This window comes from Salminus brasiliensis, chromosome 18 (genome assembly GCF_030463535.1).
Source record: "Salminus brasiliensis chromosome 18, fSalBra1.hap2, whole genome shotgun sequence".
Taxonomy (NCBI): domain Eukaryota; kingdom Metazoa; phylum Chordata; class Actinopteri; order Characiformes; family Bryconidae; genus Salminus; species Salminus brasiliensis.
Genome location: NC_132895.1, coordinates 3,434,908 through 3,456,438, shown reverse-complemented (window position 1 = coordinate 3,456,438; position 21,531 = coordinate 3,434,908). Strand labels below are relative to the sequence as shown.

The window sequence follows — 21,531 nt, the reverse complement described above, 5'->3', positions numbered from 1 at the left end:
GAGAGAGAGAGAGGGAGAGTAGCTCTGTGGATTGCATTCTGCACTTATCTGAACATGCTTTCAATGAGCTTAAGCCCAATTACAAATGCACTAAATACACTGATCCAATCACTCGCCCTGATCTAACCACTGACCTCCTGAATATCCACTGAGATGAACTGTCCTCTATGCTTCCTGAAGACTGCTCAAACGTTCTCTTTGGACCAGATTTAAAGAGGACTAAGGCAAAATGGATCTCTGACGAGACTGTAGGCAAAACAGGGTTGAGATCTGGGGCGGGGCTTAAAATAATACATCTATATTATTGCACTGTAAAAAATGTAAACATGAATATTTATTTTAATATTTACTAGTCTAGAATACTCTAACGAGTCCAAGACGGGTTCAAGTACAAATACTCTAACGAGTCCAAGAAAAGTCTGACTACAAGTACACTGATGAGTCTGAGTACAAATACCCTAACGAGTCCAAGACGAGACTGAGTACAAATACCCTAACGAGTCCAAGACGAGACTGAGTACAAATACTCTAACGAGTCCAAGACGAGACTGAGTACAAATACCCTAACGAGTCCAAGAAAAGTCTGACTACAAGTACACTGATGAGTCTGAGTACAAATACCCTAACGAGTCCAAGAAAAGTCTGACTACAAGTACACTGATGAGTCTGAGTACAAATACCCTAACGAGTCCAAGACGAGACTGAGTACAAATACCCTAACGAGTCCAAGACGAGACTGAGTACAAATACCCTAACGAGTCCAAGAAAAGTCTGACTACAAGTACACTGATGAGTCTGAGTACAAATACCCTAACGAGTCCAAGACGAGACTGAGTACAAATACTCTAACGAGTCCACGGCACGTCTAAACATAAATACTCTAACAAGTCCAAGAAGAGTCAGAGTGCAAATACTCTAACGAGTCCAAGACACGCCCGAGTACAAATACCCTAATGAGTCCAAGAAGAGTCAGAGTGCAAATACACTAACGAGTCCAAGACAAGACTGAGTACAAATACCCTAACGAGCCCAAGACAAGACTGAGTATAAGTACACTAACGAGTCCAAGACAAGACTGAGTAAAAATACACTAACGAGTCCAAGACAAGACTGAGTATAAGTACACTAACGAGTCCAAGACGAGTCTGAGTACAAATACCCTAACGTGTCCACGGCACGTCTAAGCATAAATACCCTAACGAGTCCAAGACGAGTCTGACTACAAGCACTCTAATGTGTCTAAGCACAAATACTATCATTTCTTAGTATATTAAATATGAGGAAGTATGGAAGTATATTAAAATGACAATACTTTTAATTACTCAAGCAGTTATAGAAGCAGATCTAGAAGACTTCGGCTACCCTACACACCTCAAGAGGTTCAAGACCACTGCTCTAACACATCACTTTTATTGAGAAAGCAGTGAAAAACCACAATGTATTCAAAGTATGAGGAGTGTGTGAGAGCAGATGTTGGCGAGCGCCAATTGGCTGATAGGGGAGGCATGGAGCCAGAAAGCTGCTTGTATTAATGGGATCGGCCAAGCCGTCCCTGACCTCGCCCACGCTCTCCAGGGAGCCATTAAAACAAGGCCAAGAGAGAGGCCGCGACTGGCAACGTACAAGCAGCTGCGACAGGAGTGTGTTGGGCGAGTGGAGACACAAGCTCCAGCCATGACCCGAATACACCACAAAACACTGTTAACCTCAGTGTCGACCCCTAAACAGAAAAGAGAACCTTTCTGATCCTTCAGTTTTTGGAAAAAAAATCACACGCTGGATAGCTGAGCCATATTCAAAGGAGATGGTTTATGCTCAGAATCTGGAAGAATAACACGATCGGGGGGTTGTTCCTACAGTTTATCACATTCCACTGAATCGCATCCCATTCCAGTGTGACATGGCGCTATTCCCAGTGTTTCCAGATGCAATCAAACTAAATGCAGACTGCTGGAATGAAGTTAAACAATTAGAAATGACACAAATAAATGTTCTGTTATTACAGAAGTAGCAGCGTTGTTGAAATGTTAACCCCTTAAACAGCCTAAGGCTCAGGGGTGGGCCGAAAGTGTCATAGCCCACTACTACAGAAGTCCTGTAGGTCCTGAGTAATACACCTTAGTGTGTAATAAGCCTTTCTGTATGAAGGGGTTAATGTACATTCATTTAATGAGATTTTATTTCCAAGCTGTTTAAAGCTATTTCTGGTTCTCGCTTTGTCATGAATGTAAGTGGTGTACGAATACCAAAGAGCCCAAGACAAGTCTGAGGCTGAGAATCAGTACAACTGATTCCATGACGAGTACTTTAAAGTATTAACTGGATTTGGACTGAAGTCAGACAACAAATACTAATGACTCCAGGACAAGTCTGAGGACAAATACTAATAACTCCGGGACAAGTCTGAGGACAAACACGTTACTGAGTCCAGGACAAGTCTGAGGACAAATACTTAATGACTCCAGGACAAGTCCAAGCACACACACTCTGAGTACAAGTACAGGACAAGTCAGAGGACAAACACGGCAATGACTCCAGGACAAACAAAACACTCGCAATGACTCAAGGAGAAGTCCATGTATAAACACTCTAATGATTCGAGGACAAAACCAAGTACAAACACTCTAATGACTCCAGGACTTCAGGACAAACACTTTCCAGGCCTTCAGGACAAACACTCTAATTACTCCAGGACAAGTCAAAGTACAAACACTCTAATGACTCCAGGACAAATGCTTTAATGACTCCAGGACAAACCCCTGGACTCCAGGACAAACACTCTAATGACTCCAGGACAAACACTCTAATGATTCCAGGACAAACACTCTAATGACTCCAGGACAAACACTCTAATGACTCCAGGACAAACTCCAGGACTCCAGGACAAACACTCTAATGACTCCAGGACAAACACTCTAATGACTCCAGGACAAACTCCAGGACTCCAGGACAAACACTCTAATGACTCCAGGACAAACTCCAGGACAAACACTCCAATGATTCCAGGACAAACACTCTAATGACTCCAGGACAAACACTCTAATGACTCCAGGACAAACTCCAGGACTCCAGGACAAACACTCTAATGACTCCAGGACAAACACTCTAATGACTCCAGGACAAGCCAGAGGACAAACACTCTAATGACTCCAGGATAAGTCAAAGTTCAAACACTCTAATGACTCCAGGACAAATGCTTTAATGACTCCAGGACAAACCCCTGGACTCCAGGACAAACACTCTAATGACTCCAGGACAAACACTAATGGGTCCAGGACAAACTCCAGGACAAACACTCCAATGATTCCAGGACAAACACTCTAATGACTCCAGGACAAACACTAATGACTCCAGGACAAACTCCAGGACTCCAGGACAAACTCCAGGACTCCAGGACAAACACTCTAATGACTCCAGGACAAACACTCTAATGACTACAGGACACACTCCAGGACAAACACTCTAATGACTCCAGGACAAACTCCAGGACTTCAGGACAAACACTCTAATGACTCCAGGACAAACTCCAGGACAAACACTCTAATGATTCCAGGAAAACACTCTAATGACTCCAGGACAAACACTCTAATGACTCCAGGACAAACACTCTAATGACTCCAGGACAAACTCCAGGACTCCAGGACAAACACTCTAATGACTCCAGGACAAACACTCTAATGACTCCAGGACAAACTCCAGGACAAACACTCTAATGACTCCAAGACAAACCCCAGGACAAACACTCTAATGACTCCAGGACAAACACTCTAATGACTCCAAGACAAACTCCAGGACAAACACTCTAATGACTCCAGGACAAACACTCTAATGACTCCAAGACAAACTCCAGGACAAACACTCTAATGACTCCAGGACAAACTCCATGACTCCAGGACAAACTCCAGGACTCCAGGACAAACACTCTAATGACTCCAGGACAAACTCCAGGACCAACTCCAGGACAAACACTCTAATGACTCCAGGACAAACTCCAGGACCAACTCCAGGACAAACACTCTAATGACTCCAGGACAAACTCCAGGACTCCAGGACAACACTCTAATGACTCCAGGACAAGTCCGAGTATTACAACACTACAACTGAACAAAGGTAAAGGTAAAGTGATAACTGCTGAATCAGAGCGCAGGTTTAACCAAACCAATGAAAATAACAGGGCTGCAGCTGGAGGCACAACTCAAAGGAGATTCAGCCTTCAGTGATCCTGATTGACAGCTCATCTGTCAAATAAGATGAATGACCTCCAGATACACCCCATCCCCAAGGCTCATGACCCTGCTGGGTCTGCATAACAACGTGACCCTTTCACTTGTACCTGTAGAACACACTGTCAAAACTTGTATCACCAGGTCCGACCTCAAGTGACCCCTTCTCAGGTTTCCACTGCTTACGTCAAGCGGCTCCACAATCAGTGACGGTTAATAAACACTTAATAAGCCACAAATATAAAAGCATGAAGTACTGAGAGCAGTGACCTGCGCCGTACTGACAACACGTATACGCATTGTTACTGCGTATTGTAGCTTGTATTACCAGAATGGAAACCTGTTATTGTGCACTATATTAATACCATTTCTATTTAATATTTATTTATATTTAATATCATTTTATTCATTAGTTATCCAGGGCTGTTTTTGCTGTTTGTTTTGTCATTATATTTATATTTAATATTTAATATAAAATTATTCAGAGTCATTTGGGGCTATTTGTTTTTTTCTGTAATTATTTACATATAATATGTATATTTAATATAATTTTGAGTCATTTTTTTGTTATATTTATATTCAATATACATGAATATAATTGTATTTAGAGTCATTTAGGGCTGCCAAGGGACCATTTTTATCTAAAAACCTTTTTTTGAAGGTTCCTTAAAGCACCTGTGGGGTTCCTCCACAGTCAACCTGAAGAACCTCCAGACGTTCCTCAAGGATCTTATACTTGTAACAGTGTATGTCAGGACCACGCTCTGATACGGAATTGGAGGGCGAACATATATTATATTTACATTTAATAATGATATTTAATAACATTTTGAGCATTTATTTGTTGTCAGATTATATTTATATTTAATACGCATTAATATAATTGTTTTTTTTATACATAAAAAAATGATGATGATGATGATGATGATAGTGCTTATCAGCGCCTGATGTATGATCACTAGCCCATGTTACCCAATACTGGACTCCTTATAATATGATCTCCTATTTCTGTCTTTATTTAGTGTCATTTGTTTACACACTACACTGTTACAAGTATACGATTCTTGAGGAACATCTGGAGGTTCTTCAGTTTGAAACTGTGGAGGAATCCTTTTTCATCAAAACCTTTTCTTAAAGGTTCCTCAAAGCACCTTAAGAAGTTCCTCCACAGTTTCAAACTGAAGAACCTCCAGAAGTTCCTCAAGAATCTTATACTTGTAACAGTGTATGTCAAAAGTCTTTGGTTGCGCTGACCACACCCTGAGATGGAATGGCAGGAATATTTTTGGCGTGGAGTCCGGGTCAGCTTTCCTGTGGTCTACGCAAAAAGCCGGACCTCCCCGCTGGTGTGGAGAATGATGGAAGAAAGGGAGGAGACGGGGGAGGTGGCTGTGACGTTTGTTTACACAGAGTTGAGCTGCAAAGTGGGGGTATATAAGGGGCTGGATGACTTTAGGGTGTGGTCCTTTTCCAAAAATGTAATTATGTCATAAATCCATCTTTTTTTTTTTTAAATGAACCAATGGAAACGCTCCAAACTGAGTAAAACATGGATTCAAATTTGTTTACATCAACATTTTGCACTTCTCCTGCAAATATACCAGTTTTGTATAATTTGTAATCAAATTTATTGAATATTCCAAGTATTCTGAGATCAATAAATTGCATTCTTGCTGTTCTCCAGCTTTCTCAGTCATTTTAAAATCAACGACACCTCTGTCCATCATTCTGGACACAGCTAAGACCTTTTAAGCTCAATCCTGATGATCTGAAATCACAGGATCAACCACAGATCAGGTATCCAATGGAATCCCTTGTTTTTAAGCTCTTGGACAGCAGCTTTTATACAGTACACTGTTTTGAGAGTTGTCACTGAGTTTCCTCGCTTGGTTATTTGTGCAGAGATTCATTAAACTGACCTTTGTCTGTTTGTTCGGACCTGTGTCTCATATCCTGTTCTCCAGCAGCCTGGTTACTGTGTGTTCGACCCTGGACTGTTTGTGTGTCAATCATTACAACATCACTCCGCTGTTCAGCTGTCCTCATATCAGACTGTGACTGAATTAGAATCATATATATATATATAAAATATAACATAATAAATGACCCTAAATCTATATCTGTTAGAGATAGAGAATACTTAAGAGTGCATGTAAAATAAGCCTGAATCCCAAAACTCAACATTTTGGGCCCCCTCAGGCTCGGGTCAGGAAGCAGACCTCTAGTATGGTGCTAGAGTGGTTCCCAGCATCCTCAGGTACAGGTAAAGGTGGGCAATATGGCACAAAATAAAACATCCTCATACTTGAAGACCTTTTAGAAATGACGTATCCTGATATTTAGCATTCCTGATGTCTGTGAAGAGCTAACAGCACTGGTTCTAGACCATTCCCAGTTCCAGACATACTGATCTCACCCACAGTACAATCTCTATACAGCACACTGTGATGCATTACATCCCAATACCAATAAACCAATAAAAGTGATGCTGCCCACCTCCTCTGCCCGTTTCCTAAACCCTGTCTGTTGGCAGTGAACTAACCTGTGGCATTAACAATGCGGTTGGCCCGGATGGTCCCATGAGGAGTCTGGACGTCCCATCTCCCATCCGGCATGGGGGACAGGCCTGTGACGGGGGCGGGGGTGTAGATCTGGGCTCCATACATTCGGGCACCGGCTGCAAGCGCCATAGTGAGGGAGTAGGGATCAATGTGGCCGTCACCAGGGGTATAGAGTCCTGCCAACACCTGAGAGAGGAAGAGAGAGAGAGTGGTAGTCTCTGTGCTGAGTGTTAACATTGAGGAAGCACATGCTGGCCGTCACTCCTCCAGCACTGGTAGCTCTGGTAGTTCTGACTATTGGGTGAGAATATTGGATATGAATTAATTGAGGAGTAAACAAACAAACAAACAAAAAAATACCCTAAATGAAATTAATCAGCCTACAGCAGTTTAGACTATTTATTCACACTGACGATATAGGGCAGCCAATCAGAACAGAGGAATAAGAACATATAAAAGTCTTAAAGGTACAGTAACAAAAACAGCCTGCTTCATTCTAAGGGATAAAGAGATGTTGGGAAATGGTCTAAAATGGTCTAAACCTTTTTATTATTAATGTTTTGTGACAAATGGTTACTGGCTATATTATTATATAGCTATATTTTGTTATAGTACTGGAATATCCAGCTTTGATTCAATACTATCAATAGTATCAATTTATTCATTTTTAATGTCATTTTTAATCCCACAGGTGATTACGCACTATATTTTAATAGATTTTAATAGACCAGCAAAGCATCAAACATAGTGGTGGCTCAGTAGTTAGAGCACCAAGCTATCGAACCAACAATTATGTGTGTTTGCTCACTAGCATAGGTGTGTTGGGTTACAGGAGGAATTTCATACATATCCAACACTAATGCTGAATACAGTTGTCTTGTTTTAGAAATAAAAATAATGAGGAAATAAATAAAGTAAATACATCTTTATAGATTAATTATAATGAATTATAGGTTTATAGATTAATGCAGAAGTGATAGGCTCTATGGAATGTGTAAAATCCATAATAATCCTTATTAATATTTGAGAACTGATATGAATTACTATATATAGTAATTACTGATATGATACTATATACTGATTTTTCTGACAATACTTCCAGCAGCTGAAGGAGTACATGTAGAAGTGTGAAGGACAGGACGATTCTGTAAACCAACACCAACCCTGCTCACGTTCACTCAGGGAAAAAACACATGTGTTTTCTCGGCCAAGGCCATGGCCTATAAAACATTTACAGTGAGGGATCAAACAGAGGGGTTTTAATGTCTCATCTAGTCTTAAACTTGTCCCCGTTTCACACGACCCCTTCGGCTCTGAGCTGTGAGTTTTTTAAGTATGTTTATGCATATTTTATATTTTATCAGATAATTTCTACAGATCCTTCCTGTCTTTGTATATTCTGTATTTTGTGTATATTTTGTTTGTATTTTATATTTATTTAATATAATTTTTATATAACTTTATTTTAATATGTTAAGTATGTATATAATTTTGTCCTCCTGTAGAGCATCAACCTGAGCCTCACCACAAGCATTTCAATGCATAAATGTCCTGACATGTTGTGCAAATGACAAATAAACCTGAAACCTGAACTATATAAATAATGTGTTCACTATCCTCAATGCTTGGCACTGAAGACATGAAACACGTTGGCGCTGTGTGAGAGTATGCAGACACATGTCACCTGGATGCCAGGACTTCGTAGATGATTGGTAGTGATTGTTACTTGTTGTGTAAATCGTTTTCAAAAATCTAATTCAAACTTATTAAAAAAGGTGAAACAACCCAACCCCTTTTTATTTTATTAGTATATTATTGTATTATATCAGTATCTATTGATTTAATTTGTCTTCCATTTATAATAAAAAAAAGAAAAAGAAGAAATACAATATCAACTAGTGAAGGGAAGTGGTGGTGGCTCAGTAGTTAGAGCACTGGGCTATGAAACCCACAACTATGTGCGTTTGCTCACTAGTGTGTGTGTGTGTGTGTGTCAAGTCAATTAACCTGTCAAAAAAAAAGCCAATAAATCTATATAAAAAGTTGGGCAGTGCAGAAGTAATAGGCTCTATGAAATAGTAAAATGTTTAATATTTGTAAAATATTATTATTATTATTATTATTATAGGTCATCTCCCACCTTGTCTATGCTGAGCAGAGGGAAGAGCTCGTGGACTTTCTCTGGTCCAATGAGGAACTGTTGCGTGGGGTGCCAGTGAGTCCGGGTCATCTGGTACTTCATCTCATCCACTCTGGCCGGGGTCGAGGCGATCCTGACGCTGCCCGGCTGATGGAAGCCCACTGCCTGCAACAGCCACATTTACAGCCCGTTACTGCCTGACGCTCAGCACCCTCTCCCCCGCAGCTGCCCCCGCCTTCCCCAATCAACCACTTTCACCCCAAATATGAACACAACTTTACATCCCTGACCTCAACTCAGGTCTGTTGTAATTCTAGTGCATTTCTCAATGATTTTGAATGAATTTGACTGACTCTGACTTTTTCATTTGGGCAAGATCATTTTCAGAGGGCTGGGATGGTCTGTTCTCATCATCTCAACATTCTTTGTTATATTCAATATTTACAGCAATATGCAGATTGGCCTAATAATTTCATAGACAGATGATATTAAACTATATTAAATATTAATCTGAATTTACATGATGTTATTATTCCAGATAATAATATTGCTTATTAAGCTTTAAGAGAATAATTTTATATAGTTTTATTATTATTTACTGCCTAACTAGGTCCCCGCCTCCCATTGTTAGACCAAATCTGCACCCTTGAAATAATTAATTAATTTACATTTAATTATTTTAAGATTGAGAAGGGCTCGATTAAATGACAAATGCACTAAATATGCTAATTTCCTGGGAATGTATTTACATAGCACTGGGAAACAGACAGTGATAGCAGTAAATAAAACTTTTGCTTTTGTTTATTTATACATTTATGTAAATGCTGATACTTTACTTTGGCCAAAAATAAGTGTATATGCCTGGAATATCTTTATAAACTAATTAAAACATTATAATATGCTTAAGTTTATGTATTTAAATCACCACTTCAGATTAGATACATGTCTAATTGTGTTTCATGTTGTAATCGAATCAGTTTTTGGTATTATTAGAATTAAAATGTGAGTCAATACAGACTACACTTGTACTTTTTGAACTTTTGGTATTTAACCAGATAACGAACTTCATGAACTTAATGAACTTCAATGAATCTCAGTTTCAGAACAGTTTCATTACCATTACATAAGATTAACAATATTTACCATTAAAGGCATTATACTGTTGAATATCTCTATACACTATACTGTTATTATATTATATTATATAAGTATAGACTTGCACAGTACTCCAAAATCCCACACTCATAGCGCCCCCTAACACTAGCAATGCTCCTGACACTATGATGGTAAGGACTTCACACAGGTCAAGCCTGACACCTCCTCTTTTCCAACTGCTGCCAATGAGGCCTTCCCGGGCAGCCGACACGCTTGGCGGAGGGGGACGAGTCCCCAGCTCCACCACACCAGCTAACAGACGCCTGTGCCGGCCAACATCGCCAAATAGTGATGCCGGCGAGAGAGCGCCATCTACCCAGTGGCATGGCTCGGGACTTGACCTTGCAACCCCCCGGGTCATAGTGGTAGTGCATTAGACTGCTGAGCCTACTAGAACCTTTTTCATTTAAATGTAAGTGTGAACAATTTCTCAAAAAAACAGTTTCTCACCTGACCCGTCTCCGCCTCCAGCTGCTCGTAGAGCTTAATGCTGTGGTAGTGAATCTTCTTCAGATTGATCCCTGGGTGGTAGTATGTGGTCAGGCCAGCCTGTGGAGAAAAATGCCATCAGTGCTGTTATGACGGGCCTTGACGGCATTGTCATCACGCCTCACAATGCTTCTGACCCGTCAACCTCTTCAACTCTACTGTAAATATTATTCAGTATTTACAGTACTTACAATTTATCTATAAGAGTGAGAAATACTTCTGGAACCACTGACAGTTTGGTGGACCTTAAGAGGGTGCCTGAGAGCAAAGTGGAGCGACTGGAGGAACTGAAAGGTGAAATGAGAAGCCGGTTCTGCTGGGTTTGGACTCGTAGCCGGCTATCTAGGCCTAGATAAGTTAGCCAGCAGGCTAAACACCACAGCACAGGCCGTGTTCCAGCTAACCGAGGCTCAAATCACACCTGTTTAGAGGATGAAGCCTCATATCTGAGAGCACAGAGTCGAGGGAACGGCCTTAGGGGTGTTTTCCACTGTTTTCAGGCTCATTTAGTCGACTGGCTCATTCAGGTTTGCTTACTTTTTTACAGAGGGCTTCTTTTTTTTCTACCTGTTTTCAGAGCATGACATTATCAATCCTAAATGAGCTTATTAATTAGTTGATTTGGTACCTCTTGGTATCTATTAACGTATCAGTATCCATTTTTTGTTGACTTGGAATTCATAGGCCTGTACTATTCCCGTAAAAATGCTATTTTGGAGATACCAGGCTTTGGTGTGACCTCAACCATATACTTATATCCTATATGGACTATAATTCCAGAGCCAGTCCACAACACACTGTTACGTAAGGTTGCACTCTATACAGACTGTGTGTACTCCTCCGAGCAGAGTGGAAGTGTAGTATTACTGTACAGGCCAGTGGGAGGGACAGAGGGTGTTTTCCAAGAACTAATAACCGGGTCAAATCAGCAGAACCCTCCAAGAGCTCTCACTCAATCCCTTTCACACTCTCCCTTCCCCTCCGAGGGCCGTGGGTTAACCCTGACACTTTCACCTGTTCTCTGCAGTTTGTGCTTTTGACAGCTGACGGTTCTTGCAGCTCACAGCCGCCGTGTCATTTCAGCTCCGTGTCATCAGACGGATCCAACTGACACTCAGTGTAGCAACGTACTTGGGAGGCTCCTGCAGATGATTTCCTACTATTAAACCAATGAAACTGCACTAAAAGGCATCACTTACTGTAATCGACTGTAATTTATTTAACCCATTTCTCCCCAATTTGGATCGTCAACTACCCAGCCAACACTAGTGAGGGTGAAGACCAACACACGCCCCCTCCGACAACATCACCGGGCAACCAGCGCGCCTGGAGGGAAACGGCGCATACCCGGCTTCGATGCAATGGCCAGCAGACACCAGTGGTGGCCAGCACCGGACTGGAGCAATGTGGAGAGAGAGCGCTGTCTGTCCACCCTGGAGAGAGAGAAAGGGCCTGGCCATAGTGACAGTGCCCCCTAAAGAAGGTCAAGGTCAAATCAAGGTTTGTGGAACCAAGAATGAGCCAATAATGTGAGACCAGTATCCTCCAGTTTTGCCAGCCAGAATGGGCCCACCCGCGGGCCCACTAGGGGGCGCTTCTGCGTAAACAAACAGGTTAAAAACGTAAACAGAGCTTAAAGTGCTGCTGTGACCTACAGCGTGCCAGGTGGAGCCAGCGGTCAGCTCGGACTTCTCCAGCAGCACCACATCCTTCTGGCCAGCTTTGGCCAGGTGATAGGCCAGACTCACACCCACACATCCTCCTCCAATGATCAGGGTCTCAGCTGTGTCCTGCAGCCTCTTTCCCAGAACTCCCACGCTGCCATTCCTGAGACAAAAGCAGAATTAGTATCAGCATGACGTTGACCTGCAAACCTTTGTAGACTCATTTCTGCTCAAGGGGGTCCCACCTCACTACTAACAGGACTTAAAGGATCTGCTGCTAACGTTGGTCTTGGTGCCAGAGACCACAGCAGGACACCTACAGAAGTCTTGTGGAGTCCATGCCTCGATAGGTCGAGTAGGGGCCTACTCAACATTTGACAGGTCGTTTATACACTATATGTCCAAATGTTTATGGACACCCCTTCTAATAAGCTACTTTAAGTGGCACCCATTGCTGACATTGATGTGCAAATGCACACACACAGCTTGTCATGTCCCTGTGGAGGGACAAACATGATGAACCTATTGGCACCATGCTGCCTAATGCCAGGCGTGGGCTAATAGAGGGGTATGAAGCCCCCCAGCATTGAGCTGTGGAGCAGTGGAAGAGCTGTGTTCTCTGGAATGATGGATGGTGGAGCTCCATCCAGTACTTTGGGCTGAGTTAGGGAGTTGACCTCACTAACTTCAGCTCTTGTTGCTGAATGCAATCAAATCCTCACAGCAATGCTCCTCCACAATTTAATAGAAGGTCTTCTTCTCTGGACAGTAGAGACAGTTACTCCAACAGAAGCAGGAGAAACTATTTTTAATAGCCTTGATTTCAGAAAAAAACAATAAATCAGTAGTTGTCCCAATACTTTTGTCCATTTAGTGTATCTATAGTGACCTGGAATATGCTTATACTGAGTGTTCAGAAAGTTTCAATAAGAAATGTGTGGAGGCAGGGCCTAGTGGGACCCCTAGGGGTTGGCAGAGTAGAAAGGAGCCAATCAGAGGTTTTACGTCTTCATTCGTAACTACGGCCACCAGTAAGAGCATCAGCATTTAAATGGTCGCCGCCCACTGCTATGTAATAGAATGAGCAGAACTGATTCTCCAACCACTAGGGGGCGCACTATCCAGGATTGGAACAGCAAAAGTGTCATTTATCGCTAACACTATGAACCGAGGTCGTGAGTTCGAATCCTGAGCCATACCACTTTGCCATCAGCGTCTGGAGTCTGAGAGAGCACAGTTGGCCATCTTCTCTCCGGACAGAAAGACAATGGTTTTCATGGGGTGTCCAAACTTTTTCACAACCTTATATGTAAAATAAAATAAGGTCAGTGTCATTGCAGGACTATAGCACTGTCAAAGCTTTGATTTTTCCTGAAGGACTCGCACGACCCCTAAATAAGCACGGCAACAGACAACACATCCAGAAAAATACAACACACACCATATGGACAGAAGTATTGGGACACCTGTTCATTCATTGTGCTTCTGTAATCAAGGCTATTAAAAAGAGTTTCTCCTGCTTCTGTTGGAGTAACTGTCTCTACTGTACTAGATTTCAGATGAGCATTGCTGTGAGAATTTGATTGCATTCAGCGACAAGAAAGCGTTAGTAAGGTCAGGATGTTGGATAGATGATCACCACCTCACCTCATCATCCCCAACTCCCCCAAACTCATCCCAAAAGTACTGGGGATGGAGCTCCACCATCCAGTTCTTCCACCGCTCCACAGCTCAATGTTGGGGGGCTGTATTCCCCTCTACTAGCCCATGCCGGGCGTTAGGTGGCACGGTGCCAATAGGTTCATGTTTGTTAATGTGTTCCAGCCCTATTCTTGGCAACGGGTGCTAAATGCATTCACTAGAAGGGGTGTCCACAAACATTTGGACAGTGTCCCTGTGTTTAGGATACATTCTGGATTGCGCAACAGGCCTGAGTTTTCAGAACGTGCAGCTGTAAGTCTAACTGATTTATTGATTAATTGATAAGGTGAGCATGGAGGTGGACCCTGAGGGCATCTCCAAACTGATATGCCTAGAAAGTAGAGCTCGAGCCTGACACTCAGCTCAACTCCAGCACTTTACTTGAGCTTCAATCAGACCCTACCACTATCAGCACCATGCTGCCTAATGCCAGGCGTGGGATAGTAGAGGGGTATTACAAAGCCCCCCAGGATTGAGGAGCTGTGGAGCAGTGGAAGAACTGTGATGATGAAGAGCTGATGATGGTGGAGATGGTGGTGTTTCCAGAGATCTTCTAGCATTGTCAGGCTGCACCACTTTGCACAACCAGTAGCCCCAACCCCTGCATGCAGACCTCCAGCCACTCACCTCTCCTCCGCCTGGTTCTTCAACGTGCAGCTTATGGACCTCTCTGCAGTGGTCCTCAGTCTTCTGCAGAAGCTCACATCTCTCCTCAGTCTCGTGTTGACTGTGTTTAGAAGTCTGGACATGTTGCTCGGGTCTGTAAGGTTCTCCTCAACCTCCTGCAAACACGTCCAAACAGCCTGGGCTGCAAATTAAGGCACGCCTCCTCGCGTGAGGCGGTCTTTCCTTTCCCCACCCGTATTCCGGAAAGCCCCACCCGCTGCACCACGATTGGCTAGTGGCGTCCCGCCTGCGGGGCTATGATTGGCTAGTCGTTTGTGTACATCAGCAGTCCACTGCCTGAAAACGGGTGTGGACAAAAGTGTTCACTGTGAAGCGTCCGTGACCCAGTTGTGTAGTTATTTACAGACCCTGTCCAGTCAAATGACTGCAGTTTTACTCTTTTACTGACCATGCAAATAAAATAAAAAAATAAATAATAATAATAGTAATAATAATAATAATAATGTTGACGTTGTACACTTATTTTTTAGTCTGTAAATAGATTAATAAATTCGTTTTTACAAATAAATTACACAAATGACACTATTTTTATTTTAAATTACACTAAAACTGCTTAATTAACTTTAATTATGAAAGGTTAATTTAATACATGTTAAGTATTAAAGTATTACGCTTGTATAGGTCCATGTTAGTTAAATAGTAGTAAAATGTATTCCTTTACAAAATATACTGAATCATAACACAGACAACAGCTGACAAAGCTTTGGACAAAAGTTGATATTTAAAGCATTTATTAATTTATTTATTAATATTATTATTACTTATTATTAATTATTTATTAATCCATTAATTCTATGAATACTTTTATTTTGTAATGTACTGAGACCTACAACATTATACCATAACTGTTAATGTTAATCTGATCATTATTAGTAAATGTTGTAAATGCTGTTAGTAGTAGTAATCATAGTAATAGTAGTGATTGTTTTAATACTAGTAGCAGTAATAGTAGTGATTGTTTTAATACTAGTAGCAGTAATAGTAGTGATTGTTTTAATACTAGTAGCAGTAATAGTAGTGGTAGTAGTAATCATAGTAGTAGTAGTAGTAGAAATAGTAGTAATTGTATTCATAATAATAGCAGTAGTAGTAGTGGTGGTGGTGGTGGTGATAGTTATCATATTCATACTAGTAGCAGTAGTAATAGTATTAGTAGTAGTAGTAGTAGTGGTAGTGGTAGTGGCAGTTGTAGTAGTATCAGTAGTAGCAGTAGTAGTAGTAGTAGTAGTGGTAGTGGCAGTAGTAATAATAGTAGTAGTAGCAATAGTAGTGGTGGTAGCAGTAGTAATCATATTAATACTAGCAGCAGTATTAGTAGTAGTAGTGGTGGTGGTGGCAGTAATAGTAGTAATCAAAATAATACTAGTAGTAGTAATAGTAGTAGTACTATGGCCCAACAACTCTGCTTATACCTGAGTAAAAATTACATGTATGAGAAATTCCAGTCTGGATTTAGACTCAATCACAGCACAGAGACAGCCCTAGTGAAGATTACGAATGATCTCCTTCTTGCCTCTGATCAAGGCTACGTATCTTTATTAGTCCTACTAGACCTTAGTGCAGCCTTTGATACAATAGATCATACTATATTACTAGAAAAATGGTTGGAATCACAGGGACAGCCCTATCATGGTTCCAATCATATCTAACGGGACGCTTTCAATTTGTAAAGATAAAATATTTATCTTCAAACTACGCAGAAGTAAGATATGGAGTTCCGCAAGGCTCAATTTTAGGACCGCTATTATTTACATTATACAAGTTACCACTGGGCTCAGTTATAAGCAGACATGGCGTTAATTTCCACTTCTATGCAGATGACACACAGCTCTATATATCAGCCAAACCTGACGATAAATTTAGATTACAGAAAATGGAGGACTGTGTAAAGGATATAAAACTCTGGATGTCACATAACTTCCTTCTCCTCAACAGTGACAAAACCGAGGTTCTCCTTTTAGGTCCAAAAGACTCTAGAAATAAACTATCAGACTTAATGTTAGACTTGGCTGATGCTTCCATCATTCCTGGTCCAGCAGCTAAAAATCTTGGCGTCACATTCGACTCAGATTTATCATTTGAGCAACATATAGCCAATATTAGTAGAACAGCCTTTATGCAGCTTAGGAACATCTCCAAACTAAGAAACTCCTTATCTCTACAAGACGCAGAAAAGCTAGTACACGCATTTATTACCTCAAGGCTAGATTACTGTAACGCACTACTGTCAGGTTGTTCCAGCAGGAACCTCAATAAACTTCAGCTGGTGCAAAATGCTGCAGCCAGGGTCCTTACTAAAACTAGAACATCTGACCATATCAGTCCAGTTCTATCAGCACTTCATTGGCTCCCAGTTAAATTCCGTATCGAATACAAAATTCTTCTATTAACATATAAGGCCCTACATGGCCTCACTCCTGAGTACCTGCAGGATCTTATTGTATATTACGAACCATCAAGACTACTTAGATCTCAGGGTGCTGGCCTCTTAGATCTCAGGGTGCTGGCCTCTTACTCGTTTAGATCTCAGGGTGCTGGCCTCTTACTCGTTCCCAAAATTCAGAAAACCTCAGCAGGGGGAAGAGCCTTTTCTTATAAAGCCCCCCAGCTCTGGAATAACCTTCCAGATAATGTTCGGGACTCAGACACAGTCTCAATCTGAAAACTTATATGTTTAGTTTAGCTTTTGGTAATTAATATTTCTTAGATAAAGGTTGTAGGTCCAGGAGTTCATGGACACAGGGAATTGTAGTACACTGAGATGCTGGAGCTGTCGTCTCGCTGCTTACACGCGATCACTCAGGTTTGTTGACGGTGGAGCAGATAGATGCTGGTGTTCTCAGGGTACGCCCGTGTCCGTGTTACCTTCTGGCTCTCTCCTTTTAATTATGCTGTGATAATCACACCTGCCGGAGTCGTCAGACATACCCAGATGCTGATTCTCAACATTCTCTGCACTCCATAAAATTTCTCTTAGAACTAACTTTTCTCTCTTTACCTTCTTCGAGTAAATGGCCACCCAGCCCGATCTGCTGGAAGATTGCCCGCTGAGGTCCCCTCTACCTGCGTCTAACCAGCTGCCACCTACCAGTCCGGCCAGCGGGTCACCCCCAACCCGTCACCACCCATGGCTCACCCGCCTGCCGCTGCTGCCTGTTTGGTGGCCGTGCTGAAACCTAGATGGACTTGTGCCTGTCTGTCACTATTAATATCACCACTATCAACTTTCTGTTCTATCTGCTTTGGTAATTTTTATCATTAATGTTTAAAACAGTCTGGCCAGAGGAGGATGGGTCCCCCTTGTGAGTCTTGGTTCCTCCCAAGGTTTCTTCCTCCAGCTCTGAGGGAGTTTTTCCTTGCCACTGTCGCCGTTGACTTGCTCACGGGGGTCTTTGACCCTTCATGTTATTCCTTCTTTCTTCTCTGTCTCTGTTCTTTATTAAGTAATAATTATGTAAAGCTGCTTTGTGACGACAACAGTTGTAAAAAGCGCTATACAAATAAATCTGACTTGACTTGACTAGTAGTAATCATATTAATGCTAGCAGCAGTAATAGTAGTAGTAGTAGTAGTAGTGGTAGTAGCAGTGGTGGTAGTAGTAGTAGTAGTAATCATATTAATGCTAGTAGCAGTAATAGTAGTATTAGTGGTGGTAGTAGTAGTAATCATATTAATGCTAGTAGCAGTAATACTAGTAGTAGTAGTAGTAGTAGTAGTAGTAATCATATTCATGCTAGCAGCAGTAATAGTAGTAGTAGTAGTAGTAGTGGTGGTAGTAGTAGTAGTAGTAGTAGTCATAGTAATCATATTAATACTAGCAGCAGTAATAGTAGTAGTAGTGGTGGTAGTAGTAGTAATCATATTAATACTACTATTTTGTAGTAGTGCTGGTACTAGTAGTAGTAGCAATAGCAACAGTAGTACTGATAGTAATAATAGTTGCAGTAGTAATAAATATACCATAACTAATGTTAATCTGATCAATATTAGTAGTTGTAAATGCTGTTAGTAGTAGTAGTAATAATCGTAATAATAGCAGTAATTGTTTTAATACTAGTAGTTGTACTCGTAGTAGTAGTGGTAGTAATTGTATAAATACTAGTAGCAGTAATAGTAGTAGTAGTGGTAGTGGCAGTAGTAATATTATTATTAGTAGTAGTAATAGTAATAGTAGTAGTGATAGTTGTAGTAGTAATCATATTCATACTAGTATCAGTATTAATAGTAGTAGTAGTAGTAGTAGTAATGGCAGTAGTAGTAATCATATTAATACTGTCAGCAGTAATAGTAGTAGTAGTAGTAGTAGTGGTGGTGGTAGTAGTATCATATTAATAGTACCATTTTGTAGTAGTACTAGCAGTAGTAGTAATAGTAGTAGCAGTAGTGGTTATAGTAACAGTAGTGCTAATTATAGTAGCAGTAGTAGCAGCAGCAGTAGTAGCAGTAGTAGTAATAGTAGTAATAGCAGCAGTAGTAGTAGTAGTATTAGCAGTAGTAATAGTAACAGTAGTAGCAGTAGCAGTAGCAGTAGTAGTTATAGTAACTGTAGTGTTAATAGTTGCAGTAGCAGTAGTAGTAGTAGTAGTAGTAGTAGCAGTAGTAGCAGTAGTAGTAGTAGCAGCAGTAGTAGTAGTAGCAGCAGTAGTAGTAGCAGCAGTAGTAGTAGTAGCAGTAGTAGTAGTAGCAGCAGTAGTAGTAGTAGCAGTAGTAGTAGTAGCAGCAGTAGTAGTAGTAGCAGCAGTAGTAGTAGCAGTAGTAGTAGTAGCAGCAGTAGTAGTAGTAGCAGCAGTAGTAGTAACAGTAACAGTAGTAGCAGTAGTAGTAACAGCAGTAATAGTAATAGTAACAGTAGTGGTAGTAGTAATAGTAGTAGTAATATTAGCAGTTGTAGTATTAGTACTGATAGTAGTAGTAGTAGCAGTAGTAGTAACAGTAGTAGTAGTAATAATAGTAACAGTAGTAGTAGTAGTAATATTAGCAGTTGTAGTATTAGTAATATTAGTTGTAGTCATAATAGTAACAGTAGTAGTAATAGCAACATTAGTGGTAGTAGTAATAGTAGTAGTAATATTAGCAGTTGTAGAGGTAGTACTGATAGTAGTAGTAGCAGTAGTAGTAATAATAATAGTAACAGTAGTAGTAGTAATAACAGTAACAGTAGTAGTAGTAGTAATATTAGCAGTAGTAGTAGTAATAGTAACAGTAGTAGTAGTAGTAATATTAGCAGTTGTAGTATTAGTGATATTAGTTGTAGTTGTAATAGTAACAGTAGTAATAGCAACATTAGTGGTAGTAGTAATAGTAGTAGTAATATTAGCAGTTGTAGTAGTAGTACTGATAGTAGTAGTTTTATGTCTTACTAATAAACTGCTCTCCAATATGTTTCTCTGTTATGCTGAGCTAACTTCTCCAGGCTGAATTGTTCAGAGTTCAGAGGATTGAGCTGTAAGTCGGGGAGCTGGTCGGGTTATTTGTGACTTTGGGTTTTCATTGCATTTCAGGCAGTGCGTCACACGCTGGCACATCACACACTCAGTAAAACCACCAGCATTAAATTCTTCTGCATGAAGTTCTCTGTGCTTCAGTTGCACAGTTGTGTGTGTGCTGTTCCTCAACATGAACATCCACTCCAAATCCATTTCGGTCCGAGCTGAAGCCACAGCCCCACTGACCGCTTGTGCGGCTGAAGGGCTGCTCATGCCCAACCCAGGACACTCCGGAGCCGTAACTGATCTCGCTGCAGTGTCTCATTTTAAAGGATCTTCTTCCTATGAAGTGCAACCAGAGCCGTAAGTCCAGGGTTTCTGGTGGTGTGTAGGTATGCAGGATCCAGTCTGAACAGGCTGCTGCAGGACAGCCCCCCTCTGGCAGCTGGGGGTGGGGGTAATCGGGAGGCCTTGAAAAGTTGATACTCCAGTTCCTGACCCCTTTCAACCCTCTCGCTCAGAAGGGCCTCGTTTTCAGGCCTGTTCGTTTCATTTGCACACACACACAGCTTGTCAAGTCCATGTAGAAAAGTACTGCCATTAGAATAGGACTCCCTGGAGCAGATGAACCTATTGGCACCATGCTGCCTAATGCCAGGCGTGGGCTAGTAGAGGGGTATAAAGCCCCCCAGCATTGAGGAGCTGTGGAGCAGTGGAGGAACTGTGCTCTCTGGAATGGGATGTAATCTGGGATGTAATCATCCAACATCCTGGTCTCATTAAAAACCCGTTTCCACACTACACGCTGTATAGACTACCTGATGGGGGCGCTATATGAGACTAGGCAAACTAGCTGTCAGCAATAAAGGTTCGTTTTTAGTTTTTTTGGTGGTTTTAAGCTCATTTTTGGGCCAAATGACATATAGTTTAAAAACAAAAGACAATTTAGCAGCTTTAGAATTGACAACACACAAAAACAAAGCAATTTCATGAAATTAAAATAAAAAGAACATAAGAAAATAAATACAATGTTTTATTAGTAATACTAGTAATAATAAATAGATAAAAAATAATAATAAAGTAAGAAAGAAAGAAAACATTGTATAAAAGTCATGTAAAAAATGTGAAATTGTTCTTGGGTTATATATATATATATATATATATATATATAACATATTTTAAATCATGTATTTATTATCTTTGCTTATGCTGTTTTTATTACCAGGTTTGTTTAGTGGATGGTGCTGCGCATGTGCAGGTTCTGTGGTGCACTGTGGCTTGTGTGTGTGTGTGTGTGTGTGTGTGCATCTGTCTGCAAACTCCTGAAAAAAGCTGTTTGTGTTCATGAATCAGAAGGGACTCTGATTTGTAGGTCAATCAATGCGTGTTCCTCTAAGGTCAGAGGAAGGTCTGCTGAAGCTACAATAAAAAAGTGCTTACATCTATCTCTCCATTTCATCATATAGAGAGGTCAGATTCTAGCAG

The 21,531-nt window shown here is 41.0% G+C and overlaps 1 protein-coding gene across 1 annotated transcript in view; it reads right to left on the bottom strand.

Annotated features, from left to right (window-relative positions):
• The window catches only part of dmgdh (dimethylglycine dehydrogenase), a 32,692-nt gene extending 17,999 nt beyond the window's left edge, over positions 1 to 14,693 (bottom strand). The window contains exons 1-5 of the mRNA XM_072662286.1: positions 14,561 to 14,693; positions 12,224 to 12,395; positions 10,530 to 10,628; positions 8,925 to 9,089; positions 6,766 to 6,970 (exon numbers count right to left, since the gene is read on the bottom strand). Of these exons, the coding sequence (XP_072518387.1) occupies positions 6,766 to 6,970; positions 8,925 to 9,089; positions 10,530 to 10,628; positions 12,224 to 12,395; positions 14,561 to 14,682 (763 nt within the window). The 5' untranslated portion in view covers positions 14,683 to 14,693. The remainder of the gene's footprint in view (positions 1 to 6,765; positions 6,971 to 8,924; positions 9,090 to 10,529; positions 10,629 to 12,223; positions 12,396 to 14,560) is intronic.
• Between the last annotated feature and the right edge of the window lie 6,838 nt (positions 14,694 to 21,531).